Genomic DNA, 26698 nt, shown 5'->3' with positions numbered 1-26698 from the left:
TACACCGGTGTAATGTTTCTTTAAGTTAAGTCCAAAGCATTTACTGTGTCGCAAAACTGAATCATCATTACGTTATATTGTATTGCATTCCACAGTGAATGGAGCCTGTTTACCTTCTAGAAAAATGTTAAACAAACAAGTTAGGTAATACATTATTCATTAGTAGTAAGCCACAGCTGATATTTAACATAGTTACAGTTCAACTCATGAAACTTGGTCGTAAAATAATACTAGTTTTTGCCCGCGCCCGCGTTTAAAAGAAAATAATATAACATACTAACATACATAAAGCTGAAAATTCGTACCTTCAACTTTGCTAAGGATCATCACTTGATCAAATGCATAGTTCACGATTCAATCCTTACTAATATCGATTAAAATAATCGATGTTTTGGGTTCAAAAGACCGATTCTTCGATTAATCGATTTTAGATCGCCATCCCTAGTTCCCGTGGGATTATCGGGATAAAAATTATCCTATGTCCTTTCTCGGGTCTCAGACTATCTTTGTACAAAATTTCAATAAAATCGGTTCAGTGGTTTAGGCGTGAAGAAGAGACAACTAGACAGACAGACAGACAAACAGTTACTTTCGGATTTATAATATTAGTAAGGATAAGGATTCTTGGCTATTTACTACTCTAAGTAATTAAAGATGCAATAAATATATCGCCGGGTATAATTTATTTACATGTACGTATTTATTAATACGATAAATATTATGGTAGTATACAAAACTTTGCCAATCCTGTGCTAACTGTATTTCCTGGCGTGTACGAGTAAGAGTAATATACTTTTTCTACCAAATTTTTGAAGAAATCAAAAATATCATTTATTATTGTTGATACCTTTGATATTTTATTGTACTACTATATTCTAACGGTTACTTACCTCACAGCACGGTTATTTGATAAAGAAAAAATAGGCCTAGAGCACTTAATGGTTGCTCTCAAAAACTGGCTATCTCCTGGGAGCTGACTGTTCTCTAGGGAATGTTTCAGTAAAATAGTTGAGAATTGGTAATTATGTAACTTTAAAAGTCTCAATGTGTTATACTAAAAATAAAAAAGTAAAACGTAATACCGATGAATAAATTTCAAAATCTCTCCCGTCAAGCTTATTTAAAAAAATCAAAATTAAACTTATACATTTTGTTTAGGGACAACATAGCGCCGCTGGCGCCTACAGTTCTGTTGAAGCGAACGAAGCACCACAAGGGGAGCATCTACTGCCTCGCGTGGAGCCCCGCGGGCGACCTGCTCGCCACTGGCTCCAACGACAAGACCGTGAAGCTCATGCGGTTTAACAGCCACGCGTGCAAGCTCGAGGGACAAGAGGTAACGGTTTTGTTATTAATATTGCATAAAAGTACTTACGACAGTTCCGCCGTCGTAATGAAGCACAAATACTGCATTTGTAAAGTAATCGTTCCGAGAAATACGCGCTTATATCTGCATTTATATCATATATATTATATCGTAACGTCACCGGCTTCCATTTAAAAAAATATTTTTTCTTCCTATTGTACTCTTCTGATGTCATTCCTGAAAAAAACAGAATTGCGCCAAAATGTCGATTACTTCGGTCTTTATTACGAGAACCGAATTGATCTTTGCCATCTTCTATATCAAACTAAAAATTAAGATTAAGGTCGCAGGTCATATCATAGGTATACCAAAGTGAGGAATTCTATTGAGTTCTATGGATAGATTATCTGCTTGTGAACTTAACTCTATTCCATTAGTTAAATCTATAGTTTGCTTTATCTGTTTAATTAGTTCATTACTACTGTAAGAAGCCTGTTAATTCAGTGCCAGTCCTAAGTCCTTACATTGGATATATAAAATAGATATATGCCATAATTACTCCCCATGGTATCTATTTGAGGCAAGGGAGGGATGATATCCAATCAATTGCATCATGCTTGTGTCGGTGTGAATGTTTCTAAATCCTGGTAGAAGTTATTTTGAAAAAGTTGTACGAAAGAATTTTGGTAACATTAAATCTTCCGCGTCATCGGTTACCTAAGTATAGTAATCGTTAGTTATAGTTGTCAAAATCTTAAATGTTTCGTTCCCTTATACATTTTATCTTAAATCAGGCAAAAGCTATACAGATAAGACGGAAGCTTTACTTTTTGATTAAGCGTTACGATATTTCACTATAACTGCGGAAGTATAGTTATACTGGACATATATTGGATATCTCGTAAGAAAATACGTACGTATTATTTTTATTAATACAGGTTTGCATATTTCTTTTCATATATACATATATTACGCGTTTGTCTCATTGGATCAAAAATTCTACGCATTAATATAAATCGCTGCTTGTTATATTTGTAGAGCGGTACTTCTAAATATTGACTTCTAAGTATATATTAGGTACATGATAAACGCATATACACAATTACACATTATACATACATGATAATGTTAAAAAAACTTTACTTAACGGTTTACCTTGCAGTTGGTTAGGTCTTAAAATGTAGGTACACAAAACATATAAAACTTCAACATTCACTATGATTTAGAAAACAACAAACAACAACAAGAAGCTATATGTTTTATTGTACTATGTCGAAGATTATACTCGAAAACTTATGCCGCAGTTTCGTGGTTACCTAGCTTAAATGCACGCAATGAACGTAATGTAACCGAAGTAAGTCGAAGTTTAATCGAAATAAATTGGCCGGATAACATCACCACTATTAGAGGTTTACTCGATCGTGGGAATGAGTTCCCAATCGAACTTTGTTAGAACCTAAACCTATAATGATCGGACTGTTAATTGTAAAAGTTTCAACGTATTTACTCGAAAGCGCCACATCTGGCGGGGACAAACGATGATTAAAAATAGAAACTACCAACAATATGTTTGTACTTTTTTACCACACTTTTGTTAGCTTGACCTGTATGTAACGGAATCTGAACTGAATTTTTACCCACATTGAACGGTCCAATTCATTTATTGTCGGGATGGACGATTTTCCTTGTGCGATTTTAACGTGATTTTTAGTTTTTTTAACTATAATTATTATGTTTTCTGCTTCGATCATATGTATATGTACATATGCGATCGAAGGTTCTCCCATTAATGAACAATATTCTACATAACGTTTTTACTTTACATTATATTTTATAAGGATCCGGGTTTTGTTAATTTAATAATTTCTTTTAATTTTGAATATTGAATTTTGTCAACATTTGATTTTCGATTATGCTTTTGATCACATTTTGATTAAGTTACATTCAGGTTTCTATTGTTTGAGTATTTATTGTTTAAAAAAATGTTGATAATAGTTTTCCCTATTATTTCTTCATTGTTCCATAATAAAATTATGTGTGTTGAATATGCAAAGCCCCAGGCTTTGTCTATTGTTGTACGATTGTTCGGCACCTATTTCTTTGGTATGTTTTGTTAGAAATTAATTTCTCACAAATTCGTTTTCGAGGTCTATGTACTAACATTTACTTGGGAGGTACATAAGTTATTCATGCCGGTACATTTTGCGGGATTTGAATTAACACTATCATATTATTGATAAATATCGTCAATTTGTTTATCCGGCTGCGAAAAGTGTGTTTTGAGCTTATGAATGTGTATGTGTATATGTATGTATGTATTTATGTATGTATGTATGTAGGTAGGTATGTAGGTATGTATGTACGTCTCTGGCACGCCAGGCAGACCCAAAAGTTTAATGGATTTTAATACATGAGGTATGATTCTATTGATCTACATTGTGGGAGTAACATCCTTACTTACTTACTAATATTATAAATCCGAAAGTAACTCTGTCTGTCTGTCTGCTTGTCTTTTCTTCACGCCTAAACCACTGAACCGATTTTATTGAAATTTTGTACAAAGATAATCTGAGACCCGAGAATGGACATAGACTAGTTTTTATCCCGGAAATCCTACGGGAACTAGGGATGGCGATCTAAGATCGATTAATCGGAGAATCAATCTTTTGGTCCAAAAAAAACGATTATTTTAATCGATATTAGAAGGGATTCAATCGTAAACTATGCATTTGATCAAGTGATGATCTTTAGCAAAGTTGTTGTCCATGAGCCCACGAAGGTTCCAGAGTTGGTTCGACCAATTTTCGCCAGCTGGCGCCACTGTCATTCCAATGAAGGTACGAATTTTTCAGTTTTATGTATGTTAGTATGTCATATTATTTTCTTTAAAACGCGGGCGAAGCCGCGGGCAATAACTAGTAGACTATATTTTAACACTCGGGTTTTGTTTTTACCATAAATCAATAGTGTTCAATAGATTTCGCGTTATACGTTTACAGATGCAATCTTATTGCAGTTTTGTCCTATTATTTTATTACATACGATGAATTAATCAACCACAAATGTATGTATGTAATACACAAGTAATGCACTAGTAGGTGACTTATGCAATAAAATAAATACTTCATAAATGCACCAGGAACTTCCTTAAGCGGCCGCTCTTGAACTGATTGAGGTCCTTTTAAAGAAGCACTTATTAAACGCAACAAAGCAATTGCGTCATGTAAACTGTAGGTGGGTAAGTAGTGTAAATTTGAAAATTACCGAACAGTGAGAAATCTGTATACCTCGGTTCTAGGGCTGCATGTAATTTTTTGAATCGTACTCGCGTATCGTAATCGTAATCGCGTATACTTTTCTCTCTCTAAGGTGCGATGTGTGCCCAACTGTGGGACAGATACGTACAGAAGTTTCGTGGTCACCGTAATAACGTTAACCGCGATGGCCGAAGCAATTCAAGCTTAGTTGAAATTGACCGAAATGTGTCAACCATGTTAACTGGATTGGAACGTGTGTGGATTTCTATTTTACCACGCTTTTATTAGCTTGGGTTGTATCTATCTATGTATGTATGTAACGGAATCTTTGGACTCCATTTTTACCCACATTGAACGGTCCGATTAATTTAAAATTTTGAAAAATTATCAAGAAACGATGACAATACACGCTTTTAATCATTTTATCCCATTCTCCTCATCAGAATCGTCAGGAATCAGGATTAACGATTTTCCTTGTACCATTTTAGCGCGGGTTTTAATTTTTAAACTGTAATTAAAGCTATTAAGTCTAGTTGGATTGAAGACGACGTAATCTGAACACAATTACTGGCTATATAACAGCAGTTATTATATATTTATTAGCATTGCAAGTAAAATACATTATACATATCATGCTATATGCGTCTTTTTGTAGTCAATCACGCTGTCCGCATAATTATTTCCTTTTCATCACACGTTATGTCATCGTTATTAGTGGCATTACGAAAGGTTTAGCACCAGTATGCGGCAATTTGCCACATAATGAGTATTGTAATGAAGCATTGCACCATATACGAATTTCCAATAGATTGTCTACAGACGTTTTAATTTCCCAGCGACGATGGTTTGATGCAGAATTAGATATATGGCACTTTTGTAGTTCCTCTTTATTTGTTTTCGTCGTTTTTTCAGTGTACGTGTGGTGAAAATCGTAAATGTAGGTTACACCTATATGCACTTTGGTTAATTAAACCACTGATTAAACATCGTAGTTATAAGTAGTCGATATAGACTGACGATAAGATTTTAATAAAAGTGGGTCCCATTATGTGTGGTTTGTAAAATCGTAATCTACACGTAACAGTCATAGTGACCATTGTACAGATAAGCGTTGTAATTGATTATATTTCATCGTCAAACTTAACACTGAATAATGTATCTGAATAATGTAAATGAATCAAAATAATAGTTATATGAAAGTTTTCTACATAATTGTTACACTCAATTCTATGTGTATCTGTTTCGAATGTATCTGTATCTGTTTTGAAAATGATGTATGTGTAACTTTCTCAAAACGTTCGCGTAATGTAATTGCGAAAACATCGGCCATTGAAAAAATAATTTGTCATCCATTATTACGCGTTCAGATTCGATTTTACAAAGTCATCAGTCAAAACGATTTGTTGAAATGTAATGTATTTTATGTTCTTGAGATATTCATTGTTAAATATATTGAAGGATGCATATATGAGAAATATGTAATCACAGATTGCGAAACTCATGTATGTATATAGTGTAATAATGAGAAATGGGAATTCCAGGTATTTTCCAACGTGATACCAGTAAAATTGAATACACAGAATGAAGTATCAATTACAGAAATTGAATATTTTGTTCTTGTTTAATGTTATTTCTTGTCGAAATCTTTGTTGGTTCGTGACAGGTGAAACAAGCGAGTTATTTCAGGTGGATTTCAATTTTTGACAGGAATATCCATTATGGATACGTATTGAGGTCGCCGAAAACTTATCTCGAAAATATAATAATCAAAATAAGTGAATTTTACTAAAAACAATTGTGGCGCTTGATAAGGTTCGCATGCGCTATGGTGTGCTTTCATGGGAAACTTAGACATTTTTATTGCCATTTTCTCTGTCATTTATTAATATTTTTTATGTGTTCTTTATATTTAATCACCTGTGAGCATGAATAAACGGGACCTTGAATATGTTATATGCCGAAATACGATAACGTTCCACCCTGTACATATCCGTCTTCAAATATTGACGACATGGGTCATAAAATTCATTGAAACAAAGTCATAAACAGTCATGTTCCTATTAATATGTGATAGACTTGTTTTCCTCGCATTCTAATACACTATCTATTCGGCGAGCTATTTTTATTAGGATATAAATGATATCTTATCAAAAAATAGACACGACAACTGCGAAAATAATATGTTTCACGTATGACTGCATTAGTTAGTAATGAACCAATGAATGACTTAATGGGGTGACATCATGTATCGTGTTATTAGCGTCTCGTTAGTTCCATGAAAATAGATTTTGGTGTTATAAATAACTATTACGGTGTATTGTTTTGTTGGAACTATTACCTCTTTATAAAAGGACAACTGTTTTGACATGAATTTTACATGTCTTACGCAGAATTGCAGAAAATAATTAAAATAGCACGATCATTTTAATTGATTTAATGTTTTTAGTGTCTATATATAATCTCGTCTTGTAGATGTTGTTGCTTTTCAATATAAATACGTTTATCATACGTTTATCAATCTGGGGCAGTCCTATTTGGATGATAAAGTGGCTATTAATTATTATTCACTTTATCACATATATTAATAAACTAGGGACATATTCATATTATGTATAGAAAAGACAAACTTTACGGCCGGAACCTTTTATCACATGAAACATTGTATTTTTTAATTTTATTAAAATTTGTTAGAGATTTTATAAAACAAACACGCAGTTGCACACAAATACAAAGTCACGTCGCTAATCAAATATTGCGGAAAGAGCTTGTTGACAGATTTAATGACATCATATTTTATACTATTACGGCTCTAGCAAATATGCTACTTGTAGAATCGGCGATTCGCGCTTCATCGACTGCATTTATACTGTACCGCGTTTTTACGTTCACTTAGTTCGTCGAGCATCCAGAAGTAGCTATCTACGGCATTCAGGTTTGCCTTTCTTATCTGAATCTAGCTTCCGACAAGCAGCTGATCGTAGGATCGCTAAAGCTAAAAGTAGCAGGTCTACTGGACCCTTTAAGATTCGATGGCATCATACGTTATTAGAGACGTCAAGTTCTGACGGAAGTAATGTTAGTGAAAGATTGAGTGTTTCTGTTAAATGCATTTGTGGAAATGATTCGAGCTAAATTTTATAAATTACTTTGTAAGTGCTACTATTTCAGCGCTATATTAAACTCAAATAGGTACGTAAAGGATAAGTGTTGGTTAATGTATCCGTACACGATAAACCCAACTACTTAGCAAATTTGAAAATGACTTCGAAACATGTATAAATCTTGACATTAAATTCCATATTTTATTTATGTTAGTTATTAATAAACATAATTACATAATTATTAATGAACGTTCACTGTATTAATTAATGGTCAACCGAGTCTCCACAATTAGTAGCTCCGAGTTATTAAAAAATACAAAATAAAAAATTAAACCGAAAGTAGCGATGAGGTTTCACTTCGAAGATGTGATTAATTTTATTTTATTTGATCCTCCTCGCAGCCAATTTCCTCTCACGTAGAATATTCTTATCTCGTGTAAAAATAACGATCCAATTACGTACATGTAGAGAGAGATTCGGATAATATTGTATATTGTATATTATATATTATAATCGTTCATAGATGAATCTGTAAAGGCAAAAGCAACATTAATTAAACTAAATTGGCCAGAAGAAAGGGTGAGCTAGTATTAGAGTGCAAGTGTATTGAGCCATGGCAGAGTCAAGACTGCCTTACCGGCGGTAGTGTTAGTCGTTTTCTACTACGTGTAAAAGAACTTCCATAGTGTGGGTAGGTTAGGAAAATGAAGGTAGAATGTCACAACTATTCTCCAGAAAATTAGTAGCAAACTTTAATGTGTCAAAATCTCATTTTGTCTGTAATTACCTATGCGGATGTCTAAACTTATTTTTAACAATCTGCATACACTAACTTTGTACGATACGATACGATACGATATACGAGTATCTGATTTACTTTCGCTTTTCTAAAAACTCATTCGCATAAATGTACGAAATGAGAATCCATTCCAATGGTCGCATTTGATTAAAGAAAAATATGACATTAATTGACATTTTACCTGCGCCTATGGCCTCAGAGAGATTTCTGTTAGCGCGAAGAAATAAACAAACAATCATACAAAGTAACAAAGTAAACTTGTATGTTATATTTGAATTAATGCAATTTCATTCATGAGAACGAAATCTTATTTTTTCTAGGAAACTATAAACTACTAATGTAACGACTTGAACTACTGTTAAGTAAGGTGTTGTGTAATAATGGAAGAATGTAACATCTTTATGAACGGTTTGCTTTTTGTTTCAACGTTTTAACTTTAACACCTACGTAATTGATGTTTATTATTAAATAATACAATGTTTTTTGACAGCGTTCTATCGTACTTCTTTTTATAAAAGAATATCATACCATGAAAAACCATTCGTACCGGCAAGCACGGCGTGCCAATTTATAGGGACAGCAATCCTTCTAGGTCGACCTCAATTGTTATAGATTTCGAATTGTCCAGGGGTAACTCCATAATTATTATATAAGTCATAAAAAGTAAACCCCTTTATAAGTAATCCGTTGTTTAAAATTCGAAATTTGACTATCGAAATTTGACTATCTCTACTTATCCCCATTATTAATAATTAATCTATCCAACAATTTGACATTTGACAACTTCTGCATACAAAAAATTGTCAATGGCGATCTTGGTGAGGCAAATTTTTGATAGGTAGATTGAGTTTAAATATTTGATGTTTGACGCGTTATTATTAAATTTCGATCTATAGTAGGTAAATATTTGATAGATTGAATATTAATAAAGGATTTTACTGAACCGAACGAACACGTAAAGTTAACAAGACGATTTCCTTGGAATAATGTTGTTCATTTCCCGATGATGTGCCACCAATACGATCTAGTTTACTAAATGGCTTGGATGAGTAAAATAGATAGATTGATCATTCCTAACAAGAAAGTGTAAGCAGTTTTGAAAAATTGAAATTGTTGCGTAAATAAAGTGTTGCCACGTCTCTGTTCTAAAATGTCCCTAAAATGTTTGAAATACTTATTTATTACGTCTTTAGTATTAATTATTAATACCCATTTTTTCTCTTAAAAAGAATGGTATAGATATCATATTTGAACTTCTATCATAGATCGGTGAGTGAATGGTTCCTTCTAATAGGTATAAGAAAATATGTTCGAAAAGACAAACAGAGAAAAAAATCAAAAACTAATTTTATAGTTTCATATCGTGCTGAACATAATAGCATGAGCTTTAAATATGGCATTTACAGATAGACGCGTACATTTTATTTATTCGTATAGATATCATACTTGAGCTTCTATCATAGATCATTGCGTGAAAGGTTCGTTCGAATAGGTTTAAGAAAAGTAAGTTCGAAAAGACAAACAGACAAAAAATACATAAACTAATTTCTAAGTTTCATATCGTGCAGAAATAATAGCATGAACATGAAACATGCCATTTACAGACAGACGCATACATTTTGTATATTCGTATTGATATCACATTTGCGCTTCCATCATAGATCGTCGACATCGGACGGTTCGTTTGCTTCACATCATTGCAAATGCGAAATCAACAGTAATAACCAGTATGAATATCTCCGTTGACCCAGTTGCATTGTGTCATCTTTCTCACTCACACGAAACGACTACTATTGTGATAACCATTTAAAATGCCAATTTCAAATCAAGCTCGTATCTAAGATACGATCGCGTCGAGACCTCGGGCATGCGGTGCATTTTGATTTTTGTGTCATAACGTATATTGTAAGAAGTGTAACCATTTTGTATTACAGCAGCTGTCTAACCCTCTCATAGTTTTCTGTTTTTAATCTATGAGTTGCAATACCACATAACACTAAATGTATCTTTGAAAGTGAAGTTTGCACATCTTTTAAGAACACCCATGCATACGCTAAAATGGATTATAATGGTATATGAGTTCATGCCAATGTCATGCCGAAATTTTGTAAATTACTCAAATAAGATGTGATACATATATCAAAGTAAGCCGTAGGTTTAATGGAGAATTCTTTACATTGTATTCGGCCGTTTGAAGATAATAGAATTGGTTACGCAAAGATAGAATTCTACCTCAGATTCACTGTCATATCACTGTCACTCTTAATGCAGTTGCTCCTCCATTATTCTGTTCTGGACGTAACGGTCTTACTGCGATGGCATGAGTAATAGCATGAGATGAGACCCCATTAAATCCAATCCGTTTTCAGATCTATGTCACTGGTATGTTCAATTTCAAATCATCCTAAATCCCAATTTCAAATGCAACAGTCGACGCTAGCTATTCTATTATGTAATACCTACCGGAGCTTCATTGTGTTTGATCATATTATCTTCGCAAGATTAAAAACTAATTGGACCATGCGTCGCTCGTATGGTTGGTTTAAGAGTGAAATAGGTCAAGTGACTTATGTAAGAAATCCCAAGTTGCATACTCGGTTCAATTTTCCGCACCTCCCCTTCGTCCCGTACATCATAGCCCACTCACGCTATGCCTTCCAGGGGTTATCCTCATGGGACGACATAAAGATATACGTCAGTTTTCTTACTTGGGTTTATTAATGTTGGCTTAACACGCTCTGCGTTTATCTTCTACGTGTTTATTGGAGATTTAATGTAACCTTATTTCAGGATTTAATATTTTTCTCGTCGTCTGTCGTCTATTTTCAAGAAAGTAAAAATATTATTTTTAGTAGTGATTAAAAATAAGCTTCAGTTAACTGAATAGCAATGTAATTCTATGTTAATCTACACAATTCTCTATAGGTAGATATACATATCTATGTAGCATTTCTTGTTATTATTTTCACTTCAAAATCCATAACCCCACTATGAAAGTCATAGGATCATTTCGAGAAAGTTCACTGCCAAAATATTCCGAAATGAGTTTATATTGTTATCGCGTAAAAAGCATTATAACTGAAGGTGCCCACATTATTCAGACACTTTATAATTTGTACAGATTTATTTCCATAGGATTGCAATTTTTCCTTGAGCTCCGGCTAATGATGATTCATTTTAAAAGCAAGATGGATAAGATTTTTTGTAGGACATTCATAAGACCTCTTTCGTGTCACGATCACTTTGCATAATGTGGCGCGGTTGCAACACCTTCGTATTTTTATGGTATCCTCAATATTATTCTCGCATCTTGACTGTTTTATATTCCACAAGCCAGTTATAGTAACCCTTTAAATGCTTTAAAAGGTATTTAAGACATATAATCATGTAAATAACTAACCTGGTTATATAACCGCTCTTGGAGATATTTCACTAGATATGACTAATTGACGATGTCATAGGAGGGTTCAAGCTCAGGTCTGTAATTAATTCTATACAGTAATTTTCATTTTAAAATTCATATAACTGAATGAGATTTTTTGTAGTGTTAATATTTTATAATTATCATACGATAATAATTCTTCAAGTAACTTTGGAATGTTACCAACGTATCGTTAGGTATGACCCACTTTATTGTAATTATCATTATTGTATAAAGGAGTTAGTGTGTATTTCTACGCAAACCCTTTGACTTACAAACGTGGATAGAGATTGTTAGGAAAAAATCTCATTCGTAGAACTCTTTACGCTCAAAGAAAATTACAACATCATTTAACTTTCCTACAGTCGTCAAGGTTTCACTTACTCTCCGTGCCTTATGGCCTTTTGCCTTAGGGCGCAGATCGCAGCGTCGAAACTACTAAGTTCCCTTTTGTTTATCGCTACAATACTTTCGACAGGTGGAGTTGACTATGCACGACGGTACGGTGCGCGACGTGTGTTTCATCGAAGACACATCGAACAAGACGAGTTTATTGGTCAGCGGGGGTGCCGGCGACTGCAAGATATATGTTACCGACTGTGCCACGGGCAAGACTTTCCAGGTAAAATTTATGTGATTACTAGTTGACCCGGCAAATGTTGTGTTGCCATATAAATAAAAAGTAGCCGATTCTCAGACCTACTAAATATGCATATAAAATTTGGTGAAAATCAGTAAAGCCGTTTCGAAGGAGTACGGTAACTAACATTGTGACACGAGAATTTTATATATAAGGTACTCTCGTGCTCCCTGTTGCCAGTTTACTTAAGGTTAATTAGAAAACTAATATACGAGTTGAGCTTATTGAAACATGGAGTGTGTTTGAAATTTGAAATATATTTTGTAGTATAAATCCTAGTTTCGGCTACCAAAGTAGACTTTACTGCTAGCTTTTCTGTTTTACAGGCAAACAAAGGACTAGTTGAAATTTAATTAACAGTTATAAATAATATTTTCAGTTGCCCATAGAAGTATCAGTATTCAGAACTATATGAACTTATTTTATTTTTATCCGACCGCGGTGGGTATTTTTTTCGCGGTGGGTAATTTTTTTCGAGCATATGTATGAATGTATGTATGTCTCATTCTTTGGCACGCCCTGAAGCCCAAACCAACCAAGCCAAAGTCGTTGGATTCGTCTAAAGCGTATTAGTGACATAGACTATATTTTTAAGCAATCGTGTTTTTGTTTTATAATATACTTAAATAATGGACGGGTATATTTTAATGTAAGGTTCAATCACATGAGTTGACTTTTACGTTAGTTTCAGATAAGGGTACGACGTAATGAGGCTGAATAAAATTCAGTCGCCGGATTAGATGCTGTCATGCGAGATTGCTTATAAATTTTAAGTAGGCGTTGCGAAAAGTTCCTTTAAGCTTACGGCGTTGAGATTAACTCTTCGGGCTTATAAAGATAAAGATCATAAACAGTCAGTTATGATTTGAGGTGAAGTCAACAGGTATTCAGTCAACGTGCCCGTGATTATATTACTCAGAGCAAGTAATCAACTTCAAATAAGATATTGTAACAATTTACTAAAATACTGCTACTGCAGTAGTAGTATGTTAATTAGAATAAATATAGTTCAAAAAACTAAACAACACGCTTTTATGGTAAAATCAACTAAAAAGTAGAAAATAATTTTCAATCTAGGAATCAATTAAGGAACAGTAAATTGTATAATTGTGAACAAAGCGTGGAGTGCTCCACTTAGCAATTTTCGAAAAGAACCCCACACTTTTTCCCCTAAGGCTGAACGCTCCCTAAGGCGCTTTCTCTCGCATCGAAAATCGTTAATCCTGAGGATGTTGATAAGGGCAGTGGTACAAAATTATTAAAATCGTGTATTGTCATCGGTTTTTGATAATTTTTCAAAATTTTGAATTAAACTGAACGTTCAAAGTGGGTAGACATCGGGTTCAAAGATTCCGTTACTGTTACGTACATCCATACATACATACATACAACCCAAGCTAATAAAAGCGTGTTAAAAATAAAATTGTACCTTGTATGTTTCGTATGTTTTTAAGCTTCTGGTGTTTGTCAATAAGTGATTATGCATTTGGTATTAATTGTTCATATCATATTATTTTTCAATTGTCTTCATCATTAGAATATTTATCATTTCAATTTAGGTATACTGAAATGGTAAATAATGGTCATCGGTGACCTGATAAACAAATGGAAATGAACGGATTCAGCCTAGAAGCCTCGAGGCAATAAATTCTCACGCTGTGATATTGCAAACTGAAGTTGCGTAACTAGTTTTTGTTTACATTGTAATCATAACTAATATTATAAATGCGAATTTTACTTTATTTGTTGTTTGTTTGTTCACTTGAAAAATTTGTAAATACGTTGTCAGGGTTTACGAAAAGCAATGTTCTGATGTGAAAGTTATGTTTAATATTATTTAAGTCACATAATATTATAGTAGTAGATTTTTTTTCACAAATAAATATTTCTTTCTTTCTTTCTAAAAGTGTATAGGTTATTTTTATCCCGAAAATAGTACTATTGCCATGGGATAAATAAAAATCTCTGTTTGCGAGCGAAGCCGTGCGTAAAAACTAGTAAATAATAGTGGTAATTTTGTACCAGGCGTTGAGCGGTCACTCCGGCCACGTGCTGTCGCTGTACAACTGGGGCGGGGCGATGTTCGTGTCGGGCAGCCAGGACAAGTCCGTTCGCTTCTGGGACCTGCGTACCGGCGGCTGCGTCAACGTCATCTCGGCGCCGACAGGACCTGGAAAGGTGAGTGAATTGTATAGCTTGAAGTAGCTCCAGCTCCACGTGTGTTATTTGTCAAGTTATTACTGATACAATACAAAACTCTTTATTGTACACCAAATTTAAAGTTAAAAATACAAATTTTTAAAGTAAACTAATGTACAATTGGCGGCCTTATCACTAAAATAGCGATATTTTGCTGGGCGAGGTATTTACCCCCAGTTTTAGAACTATACACAGTGGATACTGTAAAAGCATGGGATAATTTTAAAATTGTATGAGAAAAAATAACTATGTATGTCAGTCGATTTGAATAAAGCATACATAATTATAGTTTTAAACATACTAGATACATAGTAATAACGTTTGAAAATGTAATTAGACCCGTTGCAAAGAAGATAATTCATTTAAGTACAAAGTTCGAAGATCAGATTGAAATTGATATTTCCGATTCTAAATTGTAAAACTTAACTAAAGTTAGCAGTTACAAAACCTGCATGACTCATTATCTAGAATATTAAACATTAATGTTTCATTATTACCATATCAATTTCAATTAATTGCAATAGTTGACGTTTAACATTATCAACAATTGCAATTAATTACGTCGTGGGCGCTTAATAAAGACAGACTTGTGTTGTATATTATGTTTATTGAGATCTGCGTATTTCATTACTCAAGAAATGAAAACAAATTAAATACATTTTTAATAAAAGTATTACAGAAAATGAAAATGTAGTTCAAAGTAAAATAAAATCATAAATATTACGATGAATGAGGAAGCGCCTGACGTTTTATTATTAGCAATTTTATTATTGAAATATTTTTCATTTCTTTTCCTTAAATATTTCTTCTCGTGTCTTTGAATTTGGTATCTATATTTTAAAAATAAATCTATATCGTAAAGCTATACTTATAATACCTTTAGAACAATTATTATATATATTTTTAATCTAAATCTCTGAAACGGCCCCAACGATCTTCATGAAGTTTAGTATGCAGTGGGTTTCAGGAGCTATAAATCGATCTAGCTATAGTCTGATTCATAATTAGGTGTCCAAAATGTAAACAAAGAAAGGTCATTGTCAAAATTCGATTACAGGTATTGCAAACCTTAACAGAAATTAGAAATTTCACAAAATTCAACATAAAACAAAATCTTAATAACTGCACACAAATAAAAAAAAAAACACGCTAAGAAAACTAGAAAAAATTCGAGTTCAATCACGATCACGAAAATGAATAATATCAACTACGAAACTTAAAAATGGCGGCACAAAAAATGTTTTGGATGCCGATTGTGTGACCATTATCACAATTTAATTTTCTCTCATAAATCTTGTTTTTTATTATTATTACTGTATGAAATGAAATTGAGTTAATGTAAATATTGGAAAATGTGAATTGCTTTTATTTTATTTAGATTATCATTTTATTATCGATGTAATAATTTAATATTGTCAAAAATAAGAAACCGCCATTTGACACATATTTTCTTGATAGGTCAACACCTTTGTTTACATTTTGGACACCTAATTATGAATCGGACTATAGGTTTTATTTTCCGAGGAAATCCGAGGAGTCCGAAAAAATCCGAGGAAAATTTAGTTATCCGGATACGTTTTATTAATGCTTCGAAAGGTACTTATTTTGTTGTAATCAACAATTGGCACGGGATGTCAATTTAATTAATATTATACGACATTCTTTACTTCAAATTAAAAGTCTTTCAAAATCAATGGAAATGCCATTAAAGTGTATCGTTAATTATTTCGCATCTTCTTGAACATAGACGCTTTCAAAGGTATGTATCGCATATGAAATTTCTGTGCGCTCTTGCAGTCATCGGTCGTGTTTTAATTTGCCAACTTTTCCACTATATCGTACAGTATTCGCTTTGTCTATTGACCTATGACCTATGCAGTCGCTTTTAATATCAGCGAGCGAACCAAGAACGTGCTCGTACGTTGCAACATTTCTATGGACAGGTTCACTCTGAAAGTTTCTTCTAATGAATCATACTCAACCGTATACCTACTTAAAATGAGAATTTTTCTTTCGTATAAAAATTCGAGATTACTAAAATATTTATAAGTTGTTTCTACTTTGGCCGATAGTTAAATTATTATGGTTTAGTATTATTCATTATGTTTGCTGTTTTAAACGCATGTATGGTTTCTAGAATATGCAAAAACTAATTTGAGTGAATGATTATTGTTGCAAATGTGATACAAACTCCACGTGATTCTAGTGTGGCATCAGGGTTGCCAACCCCAGCATAGGGCAAAACTGCAGATATGGTTGAAAAAAACTGTAGAAAACTGTAAAAATCTAATTAAAAAACAGTAAATCTACATCTTTATCTTTTTATTCTTTTGTATTAATTAAATATAGTCATAAATATTAATACACTATAGGGAGAAAATTAAAAACAATATAATTATAGTTTAAGAACTTAAAACCATGCCAAAATCGCACAAGGAAAACGTTAATCCTAATTCCTGATGATCTCGATGAAGAAAATGGGATAAAATTATTAAATCATGTATTGTCATCGGTTCTTGATAATTGCTCAAAATTTTAAATTAATCAGACCGTTCAAAGTGGGTAAAAATCGAGTTCAAAAATTCAGTTACATACAAGCCAATAAAAGCGTGGTAAAAATCATCTAGTTATAAAAGTTTTAAACAAATGAAATATCAAACATTATGTCAAATAAAATTAGCAATATAGTATTTAAAAACTAGTATGGAAATGCTAATCCACTACACAAGTTAGGCGAAAACAGACATCGACCGCCGGTCGACGACCAGTGGCCGAAATGGTCCACCACTAATGCCATCTTTACTCTTTAAACTTGACTATTATATTCCGCGCCAAAATGCTAGTCCGCTCTGAAGTTGTTGCGAGCAGGTGTAGTCATACAATTTGCTATGGCGACGCGATTCATTTCTATATTCAGAGTGGACTAGTAGTTTTACGCGGACTACATCTTCGGTTCCATAGTGTATGGAATTCGTAACGAAGCAAATAGATGCCGCTAGCAAGATGCTAATGCTAATACAAAAAAAAAAGTAGATTTCGAGCCTAAACTAAGAACTGAGAGAACTTCCAAAAAAACTATTGGTGTACAGTTAAAACTGTAGGGTAGGCTACACTGTGTGGCATATTCTTTATCACAGTATTACAACAGTTTTGACTTATGGCGAGGCGTTCTAACTTAGTACTTGTGTGATCATTTTATATGGCATTATTATACTGTTCGATATATTGGCGCCAAAAGTTACTACTTAACATCACGTTGACAGCACATACCAATTTCCTACTTCAGCAATAAAATAAAAGTACTAAAGCTAGAAACCGCAATAAACAGTAATACAGCATATAGTTAATATCTACACTGTTTATTGCACTTTCTGTTCGAACAGATGTTCGTTTATTGCTAGCAGTGAACCAATATTGGATTTCAAACTTTTGCTGCTATTTATAGTACCATAATAAATAATTCAATGTTTTGTTTTTAATGTTATGTTCTGTACAGTTTTTCCTTGTGTATTGTAATGCTGTGTTTTTTCATACTCATATGATGATACCAAAGAAACCGTTGGAAGCAGTATATATAAACGCATACTCTTTCATCGATGACCTGTTTTAAGCGAACACAATGGAACCTAGAAAATCCGAGAGGGATTTTTCATATATTATTTCTTTGAAGATAATCTCAGTTCGATAGACTTAGCGGAACACATACCGACGTATAAAGCTGCTATGTTCTCTTTTAATTTGTGAAAATTAGTTTGAAAAGTTCTTAGGGTAGTAAAGAATGTATGATCTGATTTTAGCAGTATTACTATTGGATTTCCAAAAAAACAGTGATAGCCTAGCGGTTAAGAAACACGGCTGTTGATCGAGGGATCCGAGGTTCGACTTCCAGGCTGGGATTTGTCAAAGTTATTTGCGTATTAAATATTAATGATCACTTGCTTAAACGGTGAAGGGAAATATCGTGAGGAAATCTGCATACCTGAGAAATCTAAAAATAAAGTGCTAAAAGGTATATGAAGTCTACCAAATTGCACTTGGTCAGCGCGGTGGACTGTGGCCTAATCCTTCTCATTCTGAGAGGAGACCCGTGCTCTTCAGTTGGACAACAATGGGTCGATGATGATGATGATGATGATGATGATGATGATGATGATGATGATGCATATGTTTCTTAACGAAAAATTCAATGCATTTTTTTATATTAATGAGTGACATCAACCGAAGCTCGGATACAATGCATCCACGTAGGTACGGTTCACTGCTCCTACAAACGAATGTTCATTCACCGATTCGTTCACGAATGAATGCATCAAAATTAAATCCGATGGTATTTAATTTCGAATAATGCTTATTTTGTTTCTTATATTGTATTGAGTTATGTAGTGTATTTTATGTCAAATGTTAGAGCTGGTTCACATGAAGCGGTGAGACGCTGCAACGTAGTTACGACGCAAACGTACGGTCGCAGACCATTAATAAAAATTGACATAATGGATAAAACACCTTCGTCTTGTGAGTTATATATCCAGTGTGCGTATGGCGTGGCATCAGTACCCGCTGTGTGGCGTAATATGAATATTTGTATGTAAAACGTTGAAGCGACAACGTTCCAACGCTGCGCCTCTGCCGCAACGCGTGGCGTGCATCTGCACTTACTTTTACACTTTGGTTGATAGTTATTGTTTTAAGTACTTATGGGTTTTACTCAATTCATTACAACGTTATGCACAAACGTTAAGCTAGACTTATTTTGATGTGTTATAATCAGAGATAACTACATTTATGAATATTAATGGAAAATATATAACTTATATGTTAATACCATACTTATCGTGCTGTGCAGAAATTTCCAGTAAGAACGTCATCTGATGCCTAAGAACTAGTTTAATAATGTGCAAGCGTATCTCAGATTTATTCTTATAATTTAATTCCAACTGAGAGAGTTGGAATGTCAAGGAAGGAAGGAAGAACTTTAAATAAAAGTAAAAAACAAACTAGAAAACTCGCTTCATTCATTTTAAAACAACTTTTACATATTACTCTCGATATATTTGACTCATCAAAACGAATTGAGTTAACATAAGCTGAAATTCAACAGGTTTATTAGAAGCTACAAAAAATTTCCATCATTCAACTTCTCCTTCATCATATCAGCTCTAATGACAAATAATATTATTGTCTTCTGAACAACATAATAATATGTATACATTCAATTTAATATTATTTTTGGTGGAATTTAATATAGGTTAAAATTGACTGTCAAGATTTTATTACATCGTTTATTTATTATTAGTAACAAATGCAGGTGATATAAAGTGTGTATAATAATAAAAATGAAACAAACAGGGATCCGCGGTGGCGTCGCTCGCCGTGGACCCGAGCGGGCGGCTGCTGGTGTGCGGACACGACGACGGCTCGTGCGCGCTGCACGACGTGCGCGGCTCGCGGGCGCTGCAGCGGTTCACGCCGCACTCGGGCGACGTGCGCAGCGTGCGCTTCTCGCCCGGCGCGTACTACCTCCTCACCGCGGGCTACGACGGCCGCGTCGTGCTCACTGATCTGCAGGGTGAGTTTCTTTTGATATAGAAATAGCAAACGAGCATGCAGTTCACCTGATGGTAGAATCCGCGCCAAACTGTTGGTCCGCTCGAAATATAGAAACGAGTCGCGTCGCAATAGCAAATTGTAGATATTAGCGGGATGAAGACAGTGTGGAACCCCCAGCACCCGTGCGCTGCTCGCTCTCGCCTGCGGGTACTGCTGTCTACGTTAGTGTGCCCTTACATTGCTACGGAGTATATGCTTATAGTTGTGTTCGACCGCATTGGCTCTCTGACTGACTCCTGTGCGCATTAACTTCACAGCGGAAGTTGGACGCGAACTACAAGTGGCTACTGTTACCCATGGACATATGTAATCAACCCTTGATGGCAAAAATGTCGTTTCTACCCCAGAGGACTAAGTCGGAACTCTTCACATAAGTATCTCTGTTTTATCACAACTTTCAAACGGGCGGTCATCGGCGCTTCTTACTATTGTTTTGTAAGAAGCGCCGATGTGGTGATGTCTCTAGAGTCCAACCTCAAAGTCTTCTAGTACCTCGAAATTGTATTTTTTTTATCTAATATTTGTGCTGACTCTGCCATTTCTGCCATCGTACTGACTTTTTAAAGTCGAGAGCGAATGTTGAAAAATATCGGATGTATGTTGCAAGTCATGACACGTTAACGTGGCGTTCGAGGGAGCGTACACGGCCCGGAGCGATGAGACTTCGAGTTGTTTTTGTTTGCCAATGGATCGTATCAGTACGTGAATTATTTACGCATCTTTACGTAAAATATCATTGTGCCAGAAATGAAACACCGTTCCGTTCGCATAATTAAGTGTAAATATTCTGACGTGTCAATACATGATTATTTATTATTTACAGAAAGAATTGGTTGTTTATGTAATAGGCCATATTTTATGGGTGATGTTGACATAATTCAGTTATTTTTCGTAATTTCCGTAGCGTTGTTAGTCTAGTCTACATACTACTACATAAAGACAGAAATATGATATTTAGCGAATCATTAGGTATTTCTCATGATTTTATCGACGACTCATAATCAGTACATAGATTAACAAATTGAATGTGTTTGATAAGTACTAAATACCTACTATAAGATTGTTGAATAACAGGTGGAGGACAAGATACAAATAATAAGTATTGTTGTAATATAGGAGTAGCAGACGACAATGCAGTCCACCTGATGGTAAGTGGCTACTGCCGCCCATGGACATCTGTAATCAACCCCAGATAGGATTAGATATTCCTACCTGAGGTCGGCCACAGATGCGCCGCTACCCTTGAGGAATAAGCTGGAACACCTCGGAAAAGTATGTCTCCCTTACAACGCCCTTCAAAACGGAACACAGCAGCGCCTAACGCTGCTGTTATTATGCAGAAATAGGTGTGGCGGTGGTGCCGCTGGAGTCGAACCACACAGGGTTCTACCACCTTCAAAAATTTATAAACTACATTGTCCTTCCTAGAGGATCTTCGAATTAAAAAGTATACAGAGTGTCTTTATATGGTTTTATAGAAATGCAACGTTACATTGAAAATTTCAGTCATTCTCAAAATTAACATTTTGTAAAAAGTTCTCTTTGTTCCCAGGTGACTTAACGTGCGCTCTACCTAGCGTCCTAGTGGCGCGCCATCCGGACAAGGTGATATCAGCGAGGTGGCACCCAGACGACTTCTCGTTCCTCTCCACATCGGCTGACAAGACCGCTGTGCTGTGGACCATACCACCCGTCTAGATCTCTTCGCGTCACTTAGTCAATAAACAACGGATCGCCCCCGAACTAGAGATCTTAAAAAATAATCGATTTATTTTAATCGATTATTTTCTTATAATTGATTTTTACAGCAATGTTAATCGGTTTTTTATAAATCGATTATATAAATTACGTGTTTAAATCTATTTTTAGAAACAGTTCGTATCTATGCAACGAATGAAAAATCGTGAATTTAGTTCAGACATATAACTTGATTAAATAAAAACGGTTTCATGCCGGTGCCGATGTAATTTTTTTAATTGATTTGTAAACAATATATCAAAATTACTGTAAATATCGATTATAAGAAAATAATAATAATCGATTAAAATAAAAAACGATTATTTTTTAACATCTCTATCTCGATCGCCAAGCGGTTTCGATACGTACCCGTTGCGTACAGAAACCCCGCCCGAACATTCGGACGGCGATTTTATCGTACGTCGTTTTGCGTATTTATTTATCGTTCCAATTTCGGTGCTAGATAATCGTTACGCCAAAGTCAGTGACTTTGTACCGTACTTTGTACTAACGTATTGCGCCTTGAGTTGATGATTGATTTATATAACGACTGCAAGAAACCAAATTCGAAGTTATTCTGCAAACCGTTGTTCATACATGCAGTATTTTGTACGGAAATCTCTTAGTAGTATAGTTTGATGCCTGGATAATAACTTGCGCTGTAATATTATATACACGTGCATCATACGATTTGAACGTTGATGAAAACGAGTATAAAAAGAATTACATTTGTTTATACGTATTCATTAAGCATTTTAACTAATATCTTCCTTAACAATAAACGTTAGATAGTTTAATACCTTTATTGATTCTCGAATTATAGTATTAATGCCTCGTAATACACCCATAATGCTCCTTTACCGCATATGACAATGTACCTACATACGTATACGTGCGAGCTCATGATCATTCGGGTCCCGTGAGAATGGATCTCACGTTCAGTCAATCGAGTGAAGTTTTAACGAGTTACGATTATTTTTTGAAACTTGAAAGGTTTCTATTCTTTGTATTAGTATTTTTTGTTATTTTATGTATTGAATTTTGATTTAGCCTTTGATTTATCTACTCGTTCGTATTGTTATCGGTCACAACAGACCTTAGAATGGTTATGATCTCGCGCGCTGCTTGTTTTTAATAATAATCTTTACATTATGAACAAATTGTATATCAGTAAGATTTACATAGTATTCTTTTTTTTTTTAAATGGTGAATAAGTTTACGATATTACTCACTTGACGTTAGCTACTTTGTTTTGTAAATCCTTAGGTAATTACCAAAAAAGGAATTGGAGAGGACAAATTACCTATTTATTCCGCTCTGTAGTCTTTTTGATGTTGATCAGATTTATTATATTTAAGTACATAGTTTATAATAATGAACGTATTTCAACTTTACATAATTCAATAATATTAATAGTACCAATATGAATTCTTTTTGATGACGGTAGTTTTTCTTAAAAACAATTTTAATATTAACTACTTTTATATTAAACATAAAATGTGCTATTAACATGTGCTACTGATGCTTTATAATAATGAATAAATAGATGAATTACCATTTTATTCTATAGTAAGATATAGTTATAGCCAACGAACAATAACATAGATTTACATGTACTTTAAACTATCCCTATAAAATATTGAATTGAAAAGTGGATTATTTGAATTTTCGTTTTTTTTTTTATTATAAGTTTTTATGATACGCATCATGGTGTAAAGTTAGCGAATGAATTTAGTTGTTATATATAACTTTTTTTTCTAAAATCATCTTAACGTTTAATTTTGTGGTCGTCATGACGATCGAAAAACTACATCTCATAGTGTATGTATGCCTGTGGCATTATTTTATAGGACCATTGATCCAAACAAAAGCTTTAAATAATACAATTCGGCGACAAAAATATTTATTTGCGTGACGTAAGAGCAGTGATAGTATGGTCACAACAGTAGGTATGTAATGTAATAGAGGGTCTTAGCCGCGACTTCCCATATATTTGAGTCGGGCATAGAATATTCTAGTTTAGTCATTAGACAAATTCTTTAGTAAACATATTATTTCGGTCAAATAATACATACGCCTACCCAAAGCTTTCCATTCATCGAAGGCACTCTTTATTTTTAATAACCATTTGTACGTATCAAGATTGTCGAATCGAAAAAGTATACTTATCTGGGCAAATAAAACTTAGGCGATGTCTACTAAATCTAAAAATACTTAATAGTAGGGATAGTAATTGAAGAGATCGGGTCTGTATATTTTTTTTTTATCATTTCATTCGGCGTTCCTTATTTAGTTCGGCGAATTAAAGTATAATAATATGATTCACTTTGAATGCAAAACTTGTTGTATTTAAAACAAAGTGCACATCAACGTTCTTAAGTCTTGTAATACTGGTTCTGACTGGTTCAATACAAAGGATGTGTTCACAATAAGCAAAAAAACTTTATGGTTAGAGCTACTTACGCGAATTGATAGCGGACTAGCGCTAACTCATTTCGTTAAGAGCTTGTTTGTCGATTAGATAAATGCTCCATTGAAACCACGATCGATGGGTAAATAATTGCCTTTGTACGATGGGCGACGGAAAAAAAAACTTTTAAAAATTACTCTTGTATATTTTGCCTTAGTATGGACACACCCTTAAATCATTTAGAATTCGATTAACTACCAGCTTCATACATGAAGTTACCTTACAATGAATTTCATAAGGTACTAATTACCAAGGATGAACAGATAATAATTGGTTAATTTCGCAACTGCTAAACGCGTACCTACTCTATACCCTACTCAATCCCAAAATTAATTAAACAATAACATATATGTTTGGTCGTAGATAAAGAAGAGATAGAATTGAAAGATCATTTCAATAGCAAAGTCAAATAGTTTACATTGTAATTGTTCTCAATAACAATAGAATAACAACCGTACATCGCTAATCGTACAATGATTAGTCGTCCTTTTATAATCAACAACCACATAGATAAATTAATAGTCGATCTAAATAAATAACTGGTATACAGGGTGAATTTTTCAAATAGGCCTTCAGGGCCGAATCCGAAACTATAAGGATAAGCTAAAAATGCTGAAAGGAGTTACGAGGCCGATTTTGATAAAAACTAAAACTGCATCATTAGTTTTTTAAAATAAATTTTCCTTAGCCGGGAATCGAACGAGTTCATTTTGAAAAAAATTACACCCTCTATATTATTCCACTATCTGATAGTGTCGCTTATAAGGATAAAATTCTGGGACGTAATGTTATGTGACAAATTAAAGGAAAAGGAAAATTTTGAAGAAAATACATATGTTTCCATACATTGGCATACAAATCCCTAAAGATTATACATAACAAATGATTTATGTATAATTCTTTAGAAACATACATAAGTTATACCATTGAAGAATTTGTTGGTTAATCAACTAATTATTCGATGTTATGACCATGCCATACGGCTTAGTATGAGAAAGTAATACTTTGGCAAATAAGTTTCCGCCGTTTTTAGGATTTATTTTTTAATAAAACTAGATAACTGATTAAATAGTAAATCCTTATTGTTTGTTGTTTACAACTTCGTTTCAACGTTAAATATGATTTTCTATACCTCTTTGATTAGTAATCACTCGGATTTGACTCGAAAAAGCCATTCTCGCTAGGGATGGCGATCTGAGATCGATTAATCGAAGAATCGATCTTTTGAACCAAGAAAATCGATTATTTTAATCGATCTCCAGTAATGGATTGATTCAGTGAATCGATCTTTCATCCTATAAAATCGAAAGTCGATCTTTTCGAAGATGGTTGAATGTGTTTTAGACATTTTTTGCCGACGGATACGTATTTCAGTGGTTGTTTGTTCCTGATGAGCTTTTTTTTTCGCTATCTTCCCCCCTTTTTCGCTTAAAAGATCAAAGATCGATTTTTGGAGAATCAATACTTTGGGTCTCGAATTTTTGTGAATCGATTTATGGCACACTAAGCACTTCGATTCGAATTAGGGGTGACGATCTGAGATCGATTAATCGAAGAATCGATCTTTTGGGCCAAAAAAGTCGATTATTTTAATCGATCTCCAGTAATCGATCGAATCAGTGAATCGATCTTTCACCCTAGAAAATCGAAAGTCGATATTGTAGAAGTTGATGTTATAGACATTATTTGCTATTTTCGCCCTTTTTGGCTGAAAAGATCGAAAATCGATTTTTGGAGAATCGATTCTTTGGGCTTCGATGTTTTTGTGAATCGATTTTTTGCGCTTCAATTGGAATCGATTCAATAATCGATCTTTTTCGAAAGGAATCGCCATCCCTAATTCTCGCAAATTGTCAACTTTACATCTGTATTAAACGTAATTCCGCCCATAGCAAGTTAAATCTATTATAATGGTACTAAAAATAACCTTAACTAAGTCGGACTTAAAAATATAAATTCTTGGAGAATAAAACGTCTGTTTCGAATGATTTGAAACATTGAGCCAAAAAAATTGTTAATACGCGAAATGTTTAAATTGATGAATGGCGGGAACTTAACTGCCAAATTAATATGAAAAAAATATGTATTTTCTTAAAATTGAGGCTTTTCTTTTAGTTTGACATTTATCATTACTTCCCAGATTTTGATCCTTATAAGCAGC

At 33.9% G+C, this 26698-nt stretch overlaps 1 protein-coding gene across 4 annotated transcripts in view; it reads left to right on the top strand.

Annotated features, from left to right (window-relative positions):
• The window catches only part of LOC140743372 (WD repeat-containing protein 47), a 69062-nt gene extending 43978 nt beyond the window's left edge, over window positions 1-25084 (top strand). For all 4 annotated transcript variants that reach the window (XM_073074563.1, XM_073074564.1, XM_073074565.1 and 1 more), the window contains 5 exons: window positions 1159-1336; window positions 12363-12506; window positions 14550-14702; window positions 20070-20289; window positions 21883-25084. In XM_073074563.1, the coding sequence (XP_072930664.1) occupies window positions 1159-1336; window positions 12363-12506; window positions 14550-14702; window positions 20070-20289; window positions 21883-22028 (841 nt within the window). In that variant the 3' untranslated portion in view covers window positions 22029-25084. The remainder of the gene's footprint in view (window positions 1-1158; window positions 1337-12362; window positions 12507-14549; window positions 14703-20069; window positions 20290-21882) is intronic.
• The last annotated feature ends 1614 nt before the right edge of the window (window positions 25085-26698 follow it).

This window comes from Epargyreus clarus, unplaced genomic scaffold (assembly GCF_041222505.1).
Source record: "Epargyreus clarus isolate Ecla_fem2 unplaced genomic scaffold, WU_Ecla_fem_2.2 ptg000007l, whole genome shotgun sequence".
NCBI lineage: Eukaryota > Metazoa > Arthropoda > Insecta > Lepidoptera > Hesperiidae > Epargyreus > Epargyreus clarus.
The sequence above is the reverse complement of the archived record's forward strand: the minus strand, read 5'-3'. Positions and strand labels throughout refer to the sequence as shown.